The sequence below is a fragment of the Olea europaea genome, unplaced genomic scaffold (genome assembly GCF_002742605.1).
Source record: "Olea europaea var. sylvestris unplaced genomic scaffold, O_europaea_v1 scaffold1956, whole genome shotgun sequence".
Lineage (NCBI taxonomy): Eukaryota > Viridiplantae > Streptophyta > Magnoliopsida > Lamiales > Oleaceae > Olea > Olea europaea.
This window is the reverse complement of record NW_019237404.1, coordinates 54,377-74,178: the sequence shown is the minus strand read 5'-3', so window position 1 is coordinate 74,178 and position 19,802 is coordinate 54,377. Positions and strand designations below refer to the sequence as shown.

Here is a 19,802-nt window from a genome sequence, read left to right as displayed (position 1 = left end):
CCCCCCCCCCCCCCCCCCCCCCCGGGCCCGGGGCTGCAGCAGACCACCACTAAAAGAAAAAATAGAAACACAACTCTAACTGGGAAGGTAAATAAAATGAAAGAAACCAGCACGAGTTACAATTGCCAGACACTAGAATTGAGTTATTAATCTTTTTTTAACTTGATTGATATGGTACATTTGTTGGCTCTGAAAATTCAAATTAACAGCAGATTCTGTGTTTTGTATGGTAGCCTAGGCCATGCATGCCAGGTTTCTGGTAAGCCTCGTAGGTATTCAGATCGTCTGCTTTCACAAGTTAAGGAATAAAAATGCATGCTTTAATTTGACATCACAGTTACATGGATCATTTATCCTGCTTATTGACATTCTCATTTAAGGAGCAACAAAGATGGATGTTGAAATATTTAACCGCAGTTTCTAAAGGACTTTAAGCAAGTTTGAAATAAATAGCATATCATGAATGCGTGTCTTGAATTTGTGAACTTATTCATATAAATACTAAGTAAAATATGAATTGAAAGTGTCACTTGATTGGCTGAGGCTATGCAAGTAACACTTCCTGCTATAGGGCCTGTTTGAGCCCCATTTTTGTGTAGAATGTAGTTTGGAATAGTAAATTAATGGAGAATGTGTGGTTAAAAATAAGGAAAAGTTTTGGATTTGTGTTTAATATTATTTTATTAAAAAATGTGTGGTTGAAAAGAAGAGAGAGAGAAAAATGTATTTTGGAAATAATGTGGATCAAACAAGGCAATAGTGAACCATATAATTCTAATGCAGATTTAATCCAACATTCCTACTTTTCTGTTTCTTTTCAAACTTAAAAGTAACTTTTTTAAATGTCTGTCATTTGGTTTTCATTCAGGAATTTGTGGACGCAAGGCGAACTGCTGGACTTGGCAATGCCCCTCATTGTTTGTGGTCTCCTTCTCCCCCGCAGGAACTGAAAGGAGCTCCTGCTGAAGCATTATTGGCAAATGCTGGATTTGTGAGTTTTGGTAATGCCCAATAATTTTTACTAGTTTTTTCACCTATAAACCTCTCTACTTTCCCTGATTCAAGATTGTATTTGAGGAGCAGTCATTTCCCCGCGTCACGTGGAAGGCAGAAAGCTGGACAGAACAGTTTGGAGTTTATCAACATTTCACGCTTATGTTAGTTACCATGTCAAGGTGAGAATTTCTTCACCCCAAGTGTATTCCTTTAACATGATCCCAACACTCGCTACTTGGGAGTTACGATGGTGGTGCTGTCCACAAATGTCCTCCTGCTAAATTAACCTGGGCTCTGTAGACAGTTTACAACTTTACATGCAAGAAGTCAAAGCACATCAAGGTGTAAAAAGATTAACACGGGGAATAGGCTATTCGCATATAAAGTAAGTAACAACAAAGAAGCATGAAAAGAACCAAGATGATCTCAAATAAAATGGACTTTAATAGAATAGAGAGATGCAAGAGATGCTCTAATACCAAGCTTATTGCAGAGAAAAAGGAATCGGAACAAGGGAGAAGAATAAAGAGAACTAATTGTAGTTATGAACAGATTAATCTTTTAGGGCAATGGAGCTAAAGAAAATATTGTACCTTAGCGATAAAGCTGAATTTCTACTGATACAGTGTGAGGAGTATTTATAGCGCGATTTAAGATCTGTGATTCCCTTAAAAGTGGCAAAAAGATTAAAATAAAACAAAGTACGTGAAAGTTAGGCTGAACATGTTGTATTGTTCATCTAATTCTACTGTTATTTTCAAGAATATCCTACCTATATAAGGAAAAAAAGGGGGAAGAAATATTCGAAGGACAATATTAGTTCTTGCTAGATTAGGATATAAGCTAGATGGAAATATTTCCATAATCACCTATTCTAACATACATATACTAACTAAAGTTACCGTAGAGCATGTTCTATTAACATTAATTAACCACAAGTTCCAAACTCAAATGGTTTCAGTTAGACCCTGTGGTATTGGCAGGCCTCTATGATGTTGCTGTATCGCAGTTGTATGTCATCGAGTTGTTTTGTAATTTCCACTTATTGCATATAAGGACCCTGAACCTGTACAATTTTGAAACTATGATGAAAGGCCTTAAGTGCATCAACAATTATACAGTCCCTACAAGGGGAAATAATTGCTATGCCATTTTGTGAAAGTTCATATAATGGTGACAGATATGTTTTATCCAGATTCATGTTGAGACTGCTAAAAAGTTTTCCTTCATAATAAACATCGAGAATGCAGGTGTTTAGAAGTGAAGTAATGAAAAATAATCCAAGTTTTCTCTTATATATCTAATATTCCTATGTCAACCTTGTGCTTAATTGAACTTACTTTGAGAATGTGATATGTTATTTTCCATTAATCTGTATGTCTTATGGTGAACAGTGTTCAGAAGGTTTCATGCATACTCGGATGAGGCGACGTGTAGAGTCATTGATAGAGGTACTCTTTAATCTTGATGAATTCTTTCCCTGGATAAATATATCTTTCTGCATTCTGAATGTGTCTCATCTAGTAGGCATCACTTAGTAAGAACAATTGAATGATGAAATCAAGAATAATGTCAACAATTTTTTCCCGTTAAAAAAAGGAACAAAAGTAAAGGGAAAATTATGGCTGGGCTCCCCAACCTTTCAGGTAGTATGGAAACAGCTCCTCAACCTTCAAAAGTTAGTTTTTGACTCCCCAACCTATTGACCTCTATGAGATTGGATGTCCACGTAAAGGAAAGTGTTAGTTTTAGGTTTCACAAGTCAATTTATGTGTTGTTGAAAAGATTATGATGCCCTTGTTTAGAATTAAACAGAGGAAATTAGGTTTCAGAAAAAGGGGGGGGGAAGAGGAAAAAAGGAAAAAGAAATCAAAAAACAGAGGGAAAAAAAAAAAAATTAAAATGATTGTTTTCTTCATGAACCCTGAGTGTACATCCTAAAGCCACGGCCAAGAACCACGTCTACAACAAGCACCGCCAGCTTCAACACATGGCCATATTTTCTTCATTGCCGCTAACACCAACTCCATCTCCGCTGGCTACCTCCACCACCCAGCTGCCACTAAAAAACATCCAGTTATCCAAATCTAAATTAAATGACAAATCAAACCCCATGCATGATGCATCGTTTATTCTCACACCATTCAAAAATCCACCCTCCATTTCTCATTTTAAAAGACTGCTATTGGGTCTAGCTGGGCTTGTTATTTTGAGTTGTTGGATGTGCATTATAGATAATGCTCTTCTGACGTCATTAATTTGTCATCTATTTTATGCTTTCTGTGTTCAAATGGTCAAATTATTGCTTCTTGGGTTCATTCTCTACCCCTGCGCGCCCCCCATTTAAGAGGTATGTGACAAGAATACATTCTGCCTCAGGCTTTGGATCGTGCCAAACCAGATTGGAAGAAGGTGAAGAAAGCTGTGCAAACTAGATCCTTTAAAAGACTGGTACGCTTTGAAAGCATTGTTGCACTTGTAATGTCCAACTCTAATGTAGTATCTCCTCATGCATCTGCCGAACTTTTTTTTCCCCTTCTATTTTCTTGCAGAGCATCAATGATGGACGTGCAACTTCAAATTCCAGAAATTGAGATTGCAAGATCCGCGGAAGAGCCACCATCACAATCTGTGAAATTGCAGAATCTCCGAGAGCCAAATAGCAGCAAAGACAGCCATCGCTAGCAATTCTTTGTCAATCTTAATATCATTGCTGCTGATTATTTCACATTTCAAGGATTTTCCTCAACAATTGCTTCCGAATTTTTAGTCGCTTCTATTTACATTTTGACAAGATCTCCTAATGGGAAATTCCTGCGTCATTCTCTACTTGAAACATAGAAAATTGAAGCATGTCGTCTGCCTAAGTATTTTGGTTTTGGACCAGCAGAGTTTATATTAAAGCATGTGCCTGTTTTGTTGTGAATGAATACTTGTAATCTTCATTCTTCGAGCAAGAAATTATTATTGCAATGGAAATGTTATTTATTTGGTGCTTGTACAATTTAACTCTTATTTGGTAGGAATTAAAATTAGTTTTTGATAAATGTTAATGAAATGTAGTTGAAAAGTTAGGAATCTTATGCAGTTAAAATTAATTATTGATTGACTTAGATTAAAATTTTAATTTTAATTCGTATAAAAAAAAATGGCTTAATATCAGTCCACGTTTAGTTTAGTTTAGCTTAAAAAAAATGATTAAAATTTAAGTCAAAACAATTCATTTGAATTGCACATTTTACGGAATTTATAACTTTTATTAATTTTTTAATAACACATTTCAAATCTAACGGGGCTTGGATAACTCATTCATCATATTCAGTTTCGAAGACGTTTTCTGATGTTGCTTTTTAGTTATAGATATATTAATTTCCTATTAGAAAAAGTCGTGTACAAAATTGTTTTCTCAACTTCCAATGAATTTTCGCCAAGTGTTATCTGTGAACCAATTTTGTAATGGTTCGTTTGATTGCAAAGATGGAATTGAATTGCCTAGAAAATGAATTTCAGGGAATTGAATTGCCTAGAATTGTTTTCTTGGAAATTGTAAATTATTGTGTTTGATTGGTATAATTTTCCATATAGAAAATATTGAAATAGAAGTGTTTTTTAATGTTCATTTGGCTTTATTTTACATGAAAATTATCAATTAAAGGGAAATATTTTTTTACAATAATTCTTAGAATTGGTTTTCATTGCCAACAAAAAAAAGACGAAAAAAATAATAATAATCGCTACGGTAGGGTGGAATTTGACCACTAAAAAAAGGAAAATTCCAAGTTCCAAGAAATTCAAGAAACGCAATTTCATGGAAAATATAAGGCATCAAACACCAAAAGTTGGAATTTTCAATTCCAATTCCATCTTTTTTTCCATTTCCATGCTATCAAAAGTGTTGTAAGTGTTATGCCCTAAATCCAATCGATTTAGGTTGTAAACACTTTTAATATATTTAATACATTTAATTTTGGAAAGATCTATTATTTATTTAAATTAATTTTGTGATAAATAATATTAAATAATAGAGTCCGAAAATTCAAGTTTAAGTGATTTGTTAATCACAAGGAGTTGTGATTGTGATATACAAATTACGTATGATTGGATCTTGAACAAATTGTGGTCGTAAGTAATAACAAGATTCGGATATCGTTAATACAGATAGACCATCACGTGTGACATTTCTTACTTGTGAAGTAGCTGATCTCACGAGCTAAAGTGTGGTGACACTTAAATGAACACGTTGATGTTTTGTTATAGAACAAAACATTGGAGACCCGCCAACAGATTCCACATGGATAACTATCTGAGTGTCAGTGGTTAATTTCTAACGTTCGGTAATGAAATTGGTCCTATGACTTGAGGTCATCATAGTGCCTTGTATGAGGACAGTCATGCTTTGACGGTGTTTGATGTTGCTCTGTCAAGGATCGCTAATACGACATCGTTCGGGTATGTCAAGAACCATATGAAGGTTGTAAATGACCAATAGAGGATTCGTCACTCTTAGATAAGAAGAGATTGTGATCTGCATTTCATTCAACTAAGTTAATAACAAAATCATTGGCCAAGGTATACATATAAGTCGAAAAGGAGTTTTCGACTCATATTGGCTTAATAATAGAATGAAAGATATGATCAATAATTGAGATTGACACACTTCCATATCTCGTAGTTGATCGGATCATATTGACGAAGGGATTATAATTTCATGGTAAACGAACAGTTTTGGTTTTGTCCTACCACGTGACATTTCCCGTCACATGTGTTGCCCAGATACATTGCTAGATGTCAATCTGGAAAGGCAAGTGTAAATTTGTGATAAATTAAAAGGGTGTTTAATTTATCAGTTTTGATTAGATTAAAAAAATATTTCACGTCGTTAGGTATCGTGGTCGGGAACCTAATAGGTCGCACACAAAAGAGAATTGGAAGATTGCAAATTGACAATTAATTAATTTAACAATCGTTGGATAAATTAATTAATTTGATTGGTTATTTATATCCCTGAATTAATTATTTTGATTAATTAATTCACGGACCGGGTTTAATTAAATGGATTAATTAAATAGTGGACTGGACCAGGACGGGTCCATTTGGGTTTATATAAATACATGGCTAGGGTTTGAGATCCATATGGTTTTCATTATTCTTGCTGGTACAAGAGGAAAAATCCTAGCAGTTGAAGTCTATTCTCTGTGTGGATTTCATTGGAGGCTGGACAATTGGACAGCTGTGGAAGGCAGATTCAAGTTGCTGGAAAAGAATAACGCAAAGGAGTTTGCAAAATCAAGAAAAATGTATATTTCTCATACAGTTCTTATCTAAATACAAAACTGAATCCTGATGGGAATTGAAACTGTTTATTTCCGCTGTGCATGTTTAAATAAATTCCCTACAAGTGTAGCATTGTCATTTCCCGTCTTAGTGTGAGACACAGAGGAGTGCATTTACTTCAAGGGTAATTAGTATAAAACGTGTTTATCTTTCAATATTATTGTACAAAAACGTCCATACTTTTCATTTTTTAGTATTTTCGCCCTTATTTTCACCTTTTATTGCGAAAAATGTCCTTTTCACTAATTTTTAACGTAAAATGACCAATATACCATCCTATTTAAATAAAACAAAAAAGAAAAAGAAAAAATTGCAATCTTACTCCTAAACCTTTTTAAAAGAGCAAACAAGTCGAAATAAATTATTAAAATGTTAAAAATAACCAAAAAAAAGATCTCTCTCTTCTCTTCTCTTCTCCTCCTCTCCCTTCCTCCTCCTTCACCACCAAATGGTGTTGCACCTTAGAAGCCAAAAGCCTCCAGCCAACCACATCCCAAACCGACGGATTTCCATACCACCGGAAAGCCCTTACTCTTATCTACACATACTACCCAATATCAAACCTTGATGCCAATAGATTTGGTTGGAATTGCAAACCAAGATACCCAACTCGCTAATGCTAATACTGGCGGCACCACCTGTTCCAGCAAGACCTATGCTATTTCCAACATACCAATCGACTATAATCACCAGGGCGCCTCTCTACATGGTTTTAAAACGTCGACAAATGTGTAAAATCAAAATCTACAGCAACAGTTTTCAATTTTTTTATTGGGTAATAACGAACTAGAAATTATGGGGCATATTAGAATGAAATTGATGGAAGCTCATTGTTGTAGCAAGTGCGGCATGATATGGCTAAGCGGGAATTGGTGGTCCGCAACAGTGGGGACCATTGTCAATGTTGAAATTGATGGAAAAATTCAACGTGTTGCGCGCGCGATAAGCTTTTTTTGGTTGATTTTGGCTATATAAATTTGTTGTTCGTTCAATTTGATTATGAAAAAGTGTATGGGAGTTGATGTCAAATTGTTTCTGAGGTGTGCTTCTATGTTTTAGGCAATGGTTGGGTGGTGGTTGGTGAGATCGAGGTCGACAGCTCCATAAAGGTTAAATTGTTTTTGGCGGGTGATTTGAAAGTTTTTGAAAATTTGAGTAAGATTGCAATTTGTTCTTTATTTTATTTTCTTCATTTTTTGTTTTATTTAAATAGGAGGGTGCATTGATCATTTCTCGTTAAAAATGGGTGAAAAAGAACATTTTTAGCAATGAAAAGTGAAAATATGGATGAAATGTCAAAAAATAAAAGGTATGAACGTTTTGTGCTTATTATCCTTTACTTCAACTACCAAATTATAGTTGACATTTATATTGGTCCTATCTCTTGCACTTAAAGTGTATTTGATTGGCATGAAAAATATCACTTAGAAAAGAAAATGTTTTCCATCTTTTGTGGAAAATAAAAACCACATTTACCCAAGGAAAATGTTTTCCTTAAAAACAAGGAAAATTAGGCATATTTTCAAAAGTTGAAAAATATTTTCCATGAAAAAAATAGAAATCAAACACTCTAAATAGAAATTTGGGTGAAAAACTGATATTTTTCATGAAAAATTAATGTAATTAAACATACCCTTATTGTATTATGGAATCTACAAGAGAATGGTTCTATCCAGATAACTAAGCCTATTAGCTTTAATGAGGCGTTGCTCGATTTGATAGTCCGTGTTTCTATTTTAAGTTGAAAACCATTGTGTTCAACTACTCATTTTGATTATTGAGACGTATAATTAATGTTTTTATAGAGCAAATATCATGAAAACCTGAGACGTTAGGTTTACAACTTAACTCATATGTCTCCCTTCAAAAAGGCAATGCGTTGTGCCATATAAATTTGTTGTTTGTTCAATTTGTTTGTGGAAAAGTGTTTGGGAGTTGATAGCAGTTGTTTGTGGTGTGAGCTTCGGTGCTTTAGTTGGCGGTTGGGTGGTGATTGGTGAGATGGAAACCGACAGCTCCATGAAGGTGAAGTTATTTTTGGTGGGGTGATTTGAGTTTTTGAAAAGTTTAGGAGTAAGATTGCAATTTGTTCTTTATTCTTCTCTTTAATTTTTTTAGGAGGGTATATTGGTGATTTTACGTTAAAAAATTGGTGAAAATGAGTGAAAATGACGTTTTCCGCAATGACATGTGAAAATGCTAAAAGATAGAGATGTTTTGCATAATAATATTGAAAGTTAGAAATGTTTTGTACTAATTGCCTTACCTCAACTACCAAATTAAAGTTGACATTTATATTGGCCCTACCTCTTGCACTTCTTGTGTTATGGAATTCGTAAGAGAATTGCACGATTTGACAGTACATGGTTTTCTTTTTAAGTTGAAAACCATTGCATTCAACTACTCATTTTGATTATCGCGATGTACATCTAATGTTGTTATCCAGCAAACATCATGTCAACATGAGAGTTAGATTTACAACTTAACTCATATGTCTTCCTTCAATGAATTTATTCAACAATATCTCCTCCAATACATTTTTCACATCACGTTTTCTTAACATATGTATAAAATTGAATCGAGTACCAACAAATAGAGATAATTTAATGAATGGTCACTGATCTTTATTATAGATTATTACTTGCTCATCAATCTTTAAAAAGTTACATGTTGCTCACTCAACTTTCCTATAAGTTATTATTTACGAATCGAAATTTAAAATGTTACTCATTGCTCACTTAAATTTGTTGATCACTAAACTTTGCAACAGTTAACACTCACAGAAATGATATGGATGATTGATGGGTAACTTTGTACAAATTTGAGTGAGTAATAAGTAACATTTTAAATTTCGTTGAGCAAGTAGTTACCTATAGTAAAGTTCAGTGAGCAAAGAGTAGCATTTTATAATTCGATGAGCAAATAGTAACCTATAGTGAAGTTCAGTGAACATTGATTATATTAACTCCCAACAAATATGTACTCGTGCAGGGTTCTGCAATAACTGCATACTAAATGCCATTAACTACCACCGTCCTATTGTCCATCCGCCACCGGACACTACCTGGCAGTCGTCTTAATTGCATTGCCATTCCACTTGCATACAAACAGCAGTAGAAGAAAATTTAAGAATTTTGTAGTTGTGACGATTTGATACCATGTATAAATAGATAGCTTCCCAATTTGGATCCACCACCATTAGATTTTCTATATCAGTGTGTGAAAATGGAGCCGGAGAAGAGAAGTCGAGTGAAAGTCCATTCATTACTCAGTGTAGTATCCAGCAAGCCGATTGAGCCGGGGAAGACTTTGAAACTCTCTTCGTTGGATCATGCAATGGGGCTTCACAGTGTCCATGTCGTTTTTTACTACGAGTCGAATCCATTTGATGAGGGTCCACACTCATCGGACATGGACAATCTCCGGATCGCTCTCTCGGGTCTACTGAATGAGTACCCTAAAATAACGGGTCGGTTGACCCGAGGTGTGGATGGAAATTGGGAAGTGAAGTGCAATGATGCTGGTATGAGGATTGTGAGGGCTGAAGTAAGCGCCACCATTGATGAGTTTTTGAGATCTGCTGATGCTGTGGAGGAGCGAGATCTAACGGTGTGGGAGGATATGCCGGAAGATCCAAATATCTGGTCGCCATTTCGAATCCAGGTAGATACCGCACCCGTGGTTTTTTTATTTCAAACTGGGTATTGAATTAGGGTTTTGAGCTAGATTTCCAAGTTGAATAAATTGAAAAGTAATTCCCATGGAATAATTTTGCAGATAAATAATTTCAGATGTGGAGGTTTAGCAATTGGCCTCAGCTGTAGTCACATGCATGCGGATCTCACAAGTGCAACGCTTTTTTTCAAATCATGGACAGAATTTCATCGAGGCCAACCCTTAATTCACCATCCTATTTTCCACCTCCCTGCAACAGATTGTCGATCTTTACAAAATAATCACACAGAATCAACTGAATTATATGCAGCAAAATCCTCAGTCGAATCTAAACCTGTGAAAATGGGCACGGCAACTTTAAGATTTCCCGATTCATCGATCAAGAAATATCTCTCTCGAATCCATTCCAACAGCGCGAATGCCACTCCCTTTGATCTGCTCGTTGCATTGTTTTGGTCCAGCATTGCAAGGTTGAAGAAACCAACAAAAGGGATTAAGCATTCCTTATCCTTTTGTGTAGACTTGAGAAAGCATTCAAATAAGTCCGTCCCTTTTGGATATTTTGGTAATGCATCGAGTTTTTCTTCACTATCTTTGGATGCCCAAGAATTGCTGGGAAGTGATGGAATAGGCAATGTATCGAAGCATGTTCATAGGCATATGGCCGGTCTGGATTTGTTTGATACGCGCAAGGAAGAAAGGGCCAAGTTTGCTCCCCCATTTAGAATGTACGGGCCGGAACTTACTTGCATTAACATGGAACATATGATAGATCCCGAGGGGCGGTCGATGATGTTTGACACAATGTTCAAGGAGGGTGAGAAACCCGTTCACGTGAGCTATCACTTGGGGAACGTGGAAGGTGAAGGGTTAATTTTGATTATGCCTTCCCCAGAGGAAGGGCTTGGGCGAATAGTAAGGGTGATGCTACCGGAGGAACTGATTGACAAGCTACTCAAGGATGAAGTCATACTAGATTTACAGCCAACACTACTCCTTACGGGGAGAAGATAGTCAATTTGTCTTTTGAAGGGTTCTTAATCCATTGGTTGATTTGGAATGTCAAATTTTATCGAGGTACTTTTCACGTAGGAATCATACAATCATTCAACGAATGCTTACAAGGATCTTGATTACAAGTATTTTGGATTTGGGGCACGTGTGTAACCATTACTTGAGCCTCGTATAAAATGTCCCACACATGAACAACCTAACTCGTTATAAAACTCATTTGACAAGACTTTCAAAATGCTAAAAGGGGCTTATGAGATCCAAAAGCTGCATTTGAACCTGTTAAATTAATTATATGAAAACGTTTCTTTTAACTAAAAAAAATTTTGAAGAAGTTAATTCCAATATAATTTCTTCCAAAAGCACTTTCAAAATAGTAAACTCTTAAAAATTAGTTTTCAAACAAAATTTAAAAAGCTTCCTCCAAAAACTTTTTACAAGAGGCAAAAATCCAAAGTAATAACCATGCCTAACGGGCTTACACTAGCATATACTCAGACAAGCATTTTAGTCAAATAATGCTCGGTATAAAATTTCTCCACTATCCTACATGTTACCTCCCCCCCGTCCCCTCCCCCCCAACACGAGGTACATCGTGGGGCCCCTCATGCGAGAGGGCTATAAACTTGTATAGCCCTAAGTGTTGTACAAACAGAATTTTCCAAATTTCATTAGTTGGATTTTTGGTTTATTATCCTACAGACGAGGTTATTCAACAGTGAAGATTGCAACAACAATATCGGAGTAAATATGAACTGGTTCAACTATTTGATAGCCTTCTAATAGTGGACATTGAACCACTTCTGAGACACAGCAATACAAACTAGTGAATGTCAAAGAACTGCAAATAGAAATAAATGTGTCCACCAAGGAAAATAATGAACTCAACAAATAGGCATATGCAAACAAGCACATTGTATATTTCGTTAGCTCCCTTTCATTTCAGAGGTGGAGTGTTGGCAAATCTCCACGAGACCTGGACAAAAACGTCTAAAGTTCTCGACCCTGCAACTTCATTGATGGGAACAGCATCAGATATCTCTTTCAAATCATCGCTTGTAAGCTTCACTTTCACAGAACCAATATTTTCGTGGAGATTTTTTATTTTGGTTGTACCTACGAATATTTCAAGATTGGGTTAAAACATATGCAGAATGCTTCATGACGACAGAAGCTAGAGCATCTAAAACAAGAACTAAGCAAGAATTCTAATCGAGCACATCATAGACTTCTAATTAGGTAATACAAAGATACACAGTAATAATAGAAAGCATGCCAAAGTCTTATGAAACTATACCAAATGCTAAAGTATATGAAGCCTGTTGCGTGTAAAGAGGAGGGGTTCAAAACACACACAACAAATAGGGGGTGGTATTTTATTTTATTCACATGGGACCTACTTTGAGTGTTCTGTATTGTTTCTGTAAAACCATTTCTGTTGGAAAAACTGAAAGTATAAGCCCTTCACCCTTTCAAGGGTCATAGCCCATTTCCGTCATCAAGTGAATATATTAAGAATCACGCATCAAAAAGGTGAGTGACGCTTCATGACCTCGACCTTCATTCTAGTCTGACACATGGGGGAATATTGAACGTTCATAGAGGGAACGTAATGGTGGATGTCTAGCAGTAGGGTGTCTCCTCTTCTGCCTTCTCTTCTCCTTAGTGGCATCAACTGGTATGACCACGTTTGAAGAGATCTTGAATCTTAGACATGGAACCTCTTTGACAGACACTTGATATTAAAGTCTCGCTCAACAGAATGCGAGTATCCAGAATCTAAAAAGGCCACAATGGTAGTTGTAGAACTCAGGATGTCAGCTAGGACTTTTCCTTCCTGTCCAAAAATAGCAAGAATCAAGGTACAGAGCTATAATATCCGCTGGGTGGTTTCTTTCTTTTTGTGGGTGAATCACTCCTCTATGTTTATTGATTATTTGAAACTAAACTCTTTAAGAATTTGACACACCCCAACTCTTCCTTGTCAATGAACCAAGGATGAGGCGACATGAAATACTACGATCACGTATAGATGTAGTCAATTCACTCGGGGGGAATTCAAGCTTGTAAAAAAATAGGACTGTCTTTTCCACTTCATCTACTTTAGGACACAGAGATAAAATCAAATGTTCTCATCCCAAAAAGTTCGATGCTTGATCTTGCTGTCAGACCCCTTCCCAGAGATCTGGGACAAGATTTTGGCCTCTCTCACATGGAACTGACGAGGAAACTTCAAATCATCAATTTTCAATGGAATCCTTAGCCAAATAGGGAAAAATGCCAATACCAAACTAACTGAACTGGCACTGAAACAAATTAAACAAAGAGGTCGAGTTAATTAGTTTCAGAGGGCTGTTTCAACTTTCCCCATCCCACAATTCCAGTTCTGTTAAAAATTAAGGTTCTAAGCTAATCAACCACAACTAATCAGGGGCACCAGAATGTGAGAATCTCCAATGTGATCACAATTCCATACTTCTGGTCATAAGTTTTCTCATACTGGCAGGGCCCAAACAAATGTTTAAACATGTGTAATGTCATGTCAACCCAATAGGTTATTTTTTCAACAGATGGTTCAAACTTAATTTAGTACTCCACATTTTCCTATATGGCAAACAATGTTTCTTCTATCACATATGAAGCAAGATTTTTATATGAATGACTCACCTGGAATAGGTACAACATCATCTCCTTGATGAAGAACCCATGCAAGAGCAAGTTGAGCAGGAGTGCATCCATGCTTCTTAGCCAATGCTTCTATACGAAAATAAATGGTTTTGTTCTTATCAAAGTTCTGTCCTGTAAACCTTGGGTGATATTCCTGATGTACGAAAATTACGAAACCATTCAGCAAATAGTACATATTAATAAATGATGAAAAAGATTACAAGATGAAAATGAAAAGATATAGATGCATACACACCAATAAACTATTTGGAGGCACGCTTTCCACTATGGCCTTTCCAGCAAAAAACCCTCGGCCTACTGGACTGTATGGAACTATTCCGATCCCAAGTTCACTAATCACCCATTCAAAAAGGAAAAACGAAAAATCTTATACGCGAAAATAATTAATAAACAGGAAGGATATAATGCATACCATGAAGCATAGTAGTGGAAAGAAAATTAACCAGAATGTTGCAACAATGGCATCAATAGAAAGGAGGATACTTCTAGTATTCTAAATGAAAAACACAATGTCCAATAAACTAACTGAGAATGCAGTTTAATCTATTAAACATACAACGTTAACATCAAGAAGAAAAGGCACACAGACATAAACTATGACGTTAGAAAATATGAGCAGTGATTTGTAATATTAACCCTAGGAGGAAAAAAACATATGAAGTACTTTATGTAGTAAACAGTTAATTTTAAATGCAAACATCTGCTTATAAGTTCCAACTTAAATTGCAATTTGCCAAAATGTTCACCAAAAATGGAATATTTTGGACAATCAAGATTACAACAGAAACAATTGAGAAAATGGAAACCTGCAAAGTGGAATTATTTCTTCTTCAATGTCACGAGTCCAAAGGGAATATTCCATTTGCAGAGCAGTAATAGGATGTACTACATGGGCCCTCCTTATTGTGTCCGGACTAGCTTCAGATAACCCAATATATTTAATTTTACCTTCATCAACTAACTTTTTAAGTTCTCCCATCTGCAACTTAAAAAACAATTATACTAACAAGAGGGAAACGTATTGATAGCGAAATAGGAAGCATTTAAGTAAAACGAACGCAAGCCAAAAAGAAAATAGTTTCATTACACAACTGATCAAAATGGATATCATTTTTACTAAATATATAGAAGTACTCACCGTCTCTTCAATAGGTATGGTAGTATCGATTCGGTGTATATAGTAAAGATCAATATAGTCCACGTCAAGACGCTTTAGGCTGGCCTCACAGCAAGAGCGGGTATATTCAGGAGATCCTTTTATTATAATTTGAGAAGCATTGGTTTCAACTATACCAAACTTTGTAGCTAACTGGATCTTTTCTCTAGGTAACTGTTTCAATGCCTGCAATTTATATGACGTAAGAGCTAAAGGTGAGCTAAGTTTATTAATTAACTGAAGAAAAAATTTATATCATTTACAAGGAGAAACTTTCACAAATTTGAACTTTGTCATATTAGTTTCCATGGTAAAACTTTGTATAACTCGCAGGTACAATAGCTAAAACTTTTATTGACCATATTCTTACCATTGTCCATCGTTGTATCCTGACTTTTGTAAGCAAATTTTAGCACATTGATAATTTGATACTAATTTAAGTAATAGACAGCAACAAATTTCAAGCAGAAGATGATATTCAAGAATGAAGCTTTCTGTCATTCATTTCTTTTTGATATCAGATTCCTATATCATTGTAAAGTTGTAACTATTATCAAGGAGTTAAGTATCAGGAAATGGAGCTTCTGAAACCAAAGAACGTGATTTTATGCTGGAAAACTTTATTTAAGTTTCACTTGATACCATGGATTATCATTTCAGTTGTTCACATCATATCCTTCAGTGACAAAAGGAGCAAAGGTATCGTGCCAGCATATATATTCGAATGTGCTTCCATAATCAAGAAAAAGTTTCTTAGATAAGTATCTACCTTTCCCACCAAGTACTCGTTGGCATGGTTTTTACCATAAATATCTGATGTGTCCAAAAATGTAACGCCTTTACTAAATGCCTCTTTGATTATTGCAATTCCTTCCTCCTCAGGAATAGGAGAGTTGTAATTTCCAGTAAGCCCCATACAACCATAACCTATCTTCGATACCTGAGAGCAAAAACACATTTCACTTAATGAAATAATGAGATTTAAGAATACATTAGTTAAAGAAAACTAATGAAATTAATTATTTGCCAATCAATTTGCAAAAAAAGCTTCCCTAGGGAATGCACTAACAGTTTCAGCATTTGCAAGGAATTAATACTGCAAGAAATCTACATCTAAACTTCTCCTTCCTCACTGAACCTTATTTCTACTATATCTTAACATATTGAGAGAAAGAGAGAGAGAACTATTCACTAACAACAATATTTAAATGCCATCTAAACCAAAAATTCATTATGTTTCATCATGTTTCATCAATTAATACATAATTGTGTCATGTCCAGATCAATATACTTGTTTCTTTAGTGCTTCTTGATGACCCAGATATGAATAACAAAATTGAAATGGTTTCCAACAAAAATATAGCAACAAATATTCCCAGAAATAAAAGAACTAAATCGACAAAATAAATTATTGACTATTGAAGAATCAAAACAAAATAAAACAGAATGTAGTCCACTGTCCACATACCTCAAGACCTTGGGTTCCAAGTTTAACGCGCGGCATCTCAAATTGTTCAGCCATTGCTAAACTTTCTTCTTGATCCTTACAGTGAATTGAAACTTTGAAGCTTCAGCATTTTCCCGATCCCATATATATATAGATGTAAGAAATTTCTGGATGTCTGATGTCACGCATTACGTTATGGTTACTCCAGCAATGACGAATCATTCTTTGACTGACTGAGCGCTGCTACCCGTAAAGGGTCTGTTTTACGGGTGTAGTCTTTATAAATGGCCGGAAAATTGATTCTATTTTTTACAATGGTCTTTTCAGTTGAAAGTACTATTTTACCCTTATTATAATTATTTGTAAGATATTTCTTATATCTTTAGGAATTTGTTAATCAAGACCTATATTTATATTTTTCAATCTTTCAAACACTTTTAAATATTCTTTGTATCTTGATAATTTTTTAAAGATCCTAAGCTGAGCTTTCTTGGTTATATATCATCGAACTAATCCTTCTGAAATTTCTTCTTCTATATCTCTATGTTTAGTTATAATATCCTCTACCTTTCTTATCTCTCTACTAGTTCCCACAGAATCAAATCTTATATTATTCTTACAATTATAATCTATTTCTCCATATATTTCTTCGATTTTTTCTTTAACAACAGGAAATATATCTTCAAATTTTTCTGCTAACTTAAATAAAAACGAAACATCTTTTTTATCTAATAATATAAGATTATTATCATCATTAATAGTGGAAGTGGATGCTTGTGAATTGTTCATCAGAATAATTAAAGTATAAACATGTAAAAACAAGTAAATAACTTACAGTAATCAAGTGGAAGTAAACAGGTTTTCCCTCCAGTATGCTCTTATAGATGTTTTGCATGTACTTAATCAATCTTCTGAATCAAGTAAAGGTTTAAAATATTTTTTGAAATCATTTGGGTCCACAACTGCTTCCGCAAAAAGCTTTTCAATTAAGGTTGCATTTCTCATTCTAGAGAACTAGCCGTGTTGCCACAGACGCTATCTCACAGTATCCAGAGTTTCTGTTTTCACCTCTATCCAAACTCTTTTCAGAATCAAGTTCCTACTTGAAACGAAATTTTAAAAGATAACTCACACACAATGTGCTACAATTTTATTAGAAAATTGCCTTTTTCCCCTAAACTATTCTTCAAAGACGGGTACTTTGGCATGGCTAACATCCATTCAAAATCAATGTTTTGAAATCTTTTAAAATCTCTATCTGTACTGCCGAGGAATCATGAGAAACTTAACGAAATCTTTTTATGAAAGCTTTGTTGAATATAACAAACTTTACTTTGATATTCATAAACTGAAATAGTACATGCTTGCAATCTATATTTACATACATTTGGTACTCACCTTATGAAGTTTAGAACTCCATAAGTGATTACCTTATTACACGCTTTACTATCTTCAAGCTATCTAATATTTTTCTGAATACAAGTGGTGTATACAGATTACAAAAGATATATCTCTAAGATGTGTTTCCTCCGAGTGTTTTAGAGATAGTTTATTTCGAGATGATTTCCTTCTTTCTCCTTGCCTCCTTTTATAGAAGGCTTTGGGATCTTATCTTGACAGGTGTTTTTCCTCTTTCTTTGTTGGGTAGCTAGGCCATCTTATCTCCACTGAATTTTTCATTATCTTCTTGCTAAGTGGACCTCTCCTTTTGAAATTATATGCCTTATCTTTTGAGTTTGTCCGCCACTTGTGACAAATGGTGGGGAGTACTCACAATTATGGAAACTTTTCTTGCACTATCTTCTGTCTTTTAGTAGCCACAGTTTTTCTTTAATAAATTTCTTTATTAAAGTAGTGATAAAGGGCTACTTTTGTCACCATCACTTTTCCATTTTCGAATCAAAAAATTCTACAGGGAATTCTTCACTATTAAGAGATGCTTGACTCATATCTTCAACAACATAGTATTCACAATGGTGATCACTGTAGTTCCAGAGTAATTTGCATAGTTCTTTAGCCATATCCTCTGATCCATGCACTTGATTAGAAATAATTGCAGATAATAAATGATCGAGATAACAAATATCTTCTTCCTTGGTCGCCATCCTTGCATTGGAATAGATAATATGATCTTGAGATGGATAAACCCATGATAAGTATGTTTTTACACACTTATTTGGTTCACAAACTTGACTTAAACATGGATAAAATGGTTGAATTGTGACTTAATCTAGTTAAATTTATGCAATGTAGGTATTTCAATGGAAATTGTGGAATTCAGGAGAAAAGAGCCGAAGAAGGATCAAAATGCAACAAAGTGATAGTTCGAGGACCAAAGGCGCAAATATTGAGAAGTTGAGCTAAATGCAAAACGAGAGTAACAACATGCCGAGTATGAGCTTAAGGACAAAGCAAAACAATTGGAGGGAGAAAGTATCGAAGAGGGACTGAAATGAAGACAATTGAAAGTTGGAGGACTAAAGCGCAAATACTCGAAAGATGAGCCAAATGAGTGGCATGAGATTTGATGGTGTCAATCATCAATTGGAGGATAAAATTTGTTGAAAAGATGAAGAAATCGAAGAAAGAAGTCAAAAGAAGCAACAAGGAAAGTTCGGGGACCAAAATGAAGGGACTTCATAGATGGCCAAACTATGCGACCGCATAGTGTAACCATCTATGCAGTCGCATAGATGGATGCAGGGAAAAATTGGTGAATTTCAAGTGACCTATGCGACCGCATAGGATCCTTCTATGGGGTCGCATAGGTATAATTTCGGGGCGTTTCTACAGTTTCCTTTTTCGACTTCAACTCTTTTTTTAACCTAATTTGGACGCGATATAAGATACGAAAATACTTCCAGAAGAGGGGGGAACGACCAGAGAGACGAATTGGAGGCACAAAAACACAATCTTGGGTTGATTTCACAAGGATTCAAGAAGGATTTCAAGATTTCATACAAGAAAACAAGGATTTTCATACGGGTGTATTCTTTATATCTTTTAATTTTATTTTTATTTCTTGATTCAGTAATCATGATTGTAGGCTAGGGTTTTAAATTCATTAGGAGATCGATGAACCTTTGATTACTATTAAATTCTTATATCTCATGAATTCAATATAAAGTTTCGTTTGGATAATATGCTTGATTTATATATTTTCATTGCATCCATAATTATTGGCCATATATTATGTGAGATTAGATGATTTATTTCTTACATTCGAGAGAAGTGCAATAGATTCGATAAAATATAAATCAACATAGGGTCCGATAGGGGATAGAAATATACCCCTATGCTTTATGTAATTCGTTAATTGTTCATAGAAATTCATGCATTCTTGTATATTTGCATCATCCATAGAAATATAGGCTGGTGGTATGGAAGAGTAGGTTTAATATATATCGAGAGAGTATATTGGATAGGTTTAGGAACATTGAATTGGCATTTTTTCATCGATTCATTGAATTTGTGAAATTAGGGTTTTTGGTAATC

The 19,802-nt window shown here is 35.0% G+C and overlaps 3 protein-coding genes across 4 annotated transcripts in view; 2 read left to right on the top strand and 1 right to left on the bottom strand.

The window, feature by feature from the left end:
* Nucleotides 1-3,987, top strand: part of LOC111379248 (actin-related protein 2/3 complex subunit 2A) — a 9,864-nt gene extending 5,877 nt beyond the window's left edge. For both annotated transcript variants that reach the window (XM_023002596.1, XM_023002597.1), the window contains exons 7-11: nucleotides 869-1,001; nucleotides 1,084-1,175; nucleotides 2,391-2,447; nucleotides 3,376-3,447; nucleotides 3,549-3,987. In XM_023002596.1, the coding sequence (XP_022858364.1) occupies nucleotides 869-1,001; nucleotides 1,084-1,175; nucleotides 2,391-2,447; nucleotides 3,376-3,447; nucleotides 3,549-3,590 (396 nt within the window). In that variant the 3' untranslated portion in view covers nucleotides 3,591-3,987. The remainder of the gene's footprint in view (nucleotides 1-868; nucleotides 1,002-1,083; nucleotides 1,176-2,390; nucleotides 2,448-3,375; nucleotides 3,448-3,548) is intronic.
* A 5,438-nt stretch (nucleotides 3,988-9,425) lies between these two features.
* Nucleotides 9,426-11,147, top strand: LOC111379250 (protein ECERIFERUM 2-like). Its single transcript, XM_023002598.1, has 2 exons — nucleotides 9,426-9,993; nucleotides 10,108-11,147. The coding sequence occupies exons 1-2, from the start codon at nucleotides 9,556-9,558 to the stop codon at nucleotides 11,017-11,019; spliced, it is 1,350 nt and encodes a 449-aa protein (XP_022858366.1). The 5' UTR covers nucleotides 9,426-9,555; the 3' UTR covers nucleotides 11,020-11,147.
* Nucleotides 11,148-11,741: 594 nt separating this feature from the next.
* Nucleotides 11,742-16,562, bottom strand: LOC111379247 (perakine reductase-like). The gene is made up of 7 exons (XM_023002595.1): nucleotides 16,329-16,562; nucleotides 15,630-15,800; nucleotides 14,843-15,046; nucleotides 14,511-14,683; nucleotides 13,940-14,036; nucleotides 13,684-13,837; nucleotides 11,742-12,132 (listed from the first exon to the last, which is right to left on the bottom strand). Exons 1-7 carry the CDS (start codon nucleotides 16,380-16,382, stop codon nucleotides 11,954-11,956), a joined length of 1,032 nt encoding a protein of 343 aa, XP_022858363.1. The 5' UTR covers nucleotides 16,383-16,562; the 3' UTR covers nucleotides 11,742-11,953.
* Nucleotides 16,563-19,802: the final 3,240 nt, after the last annotated feature.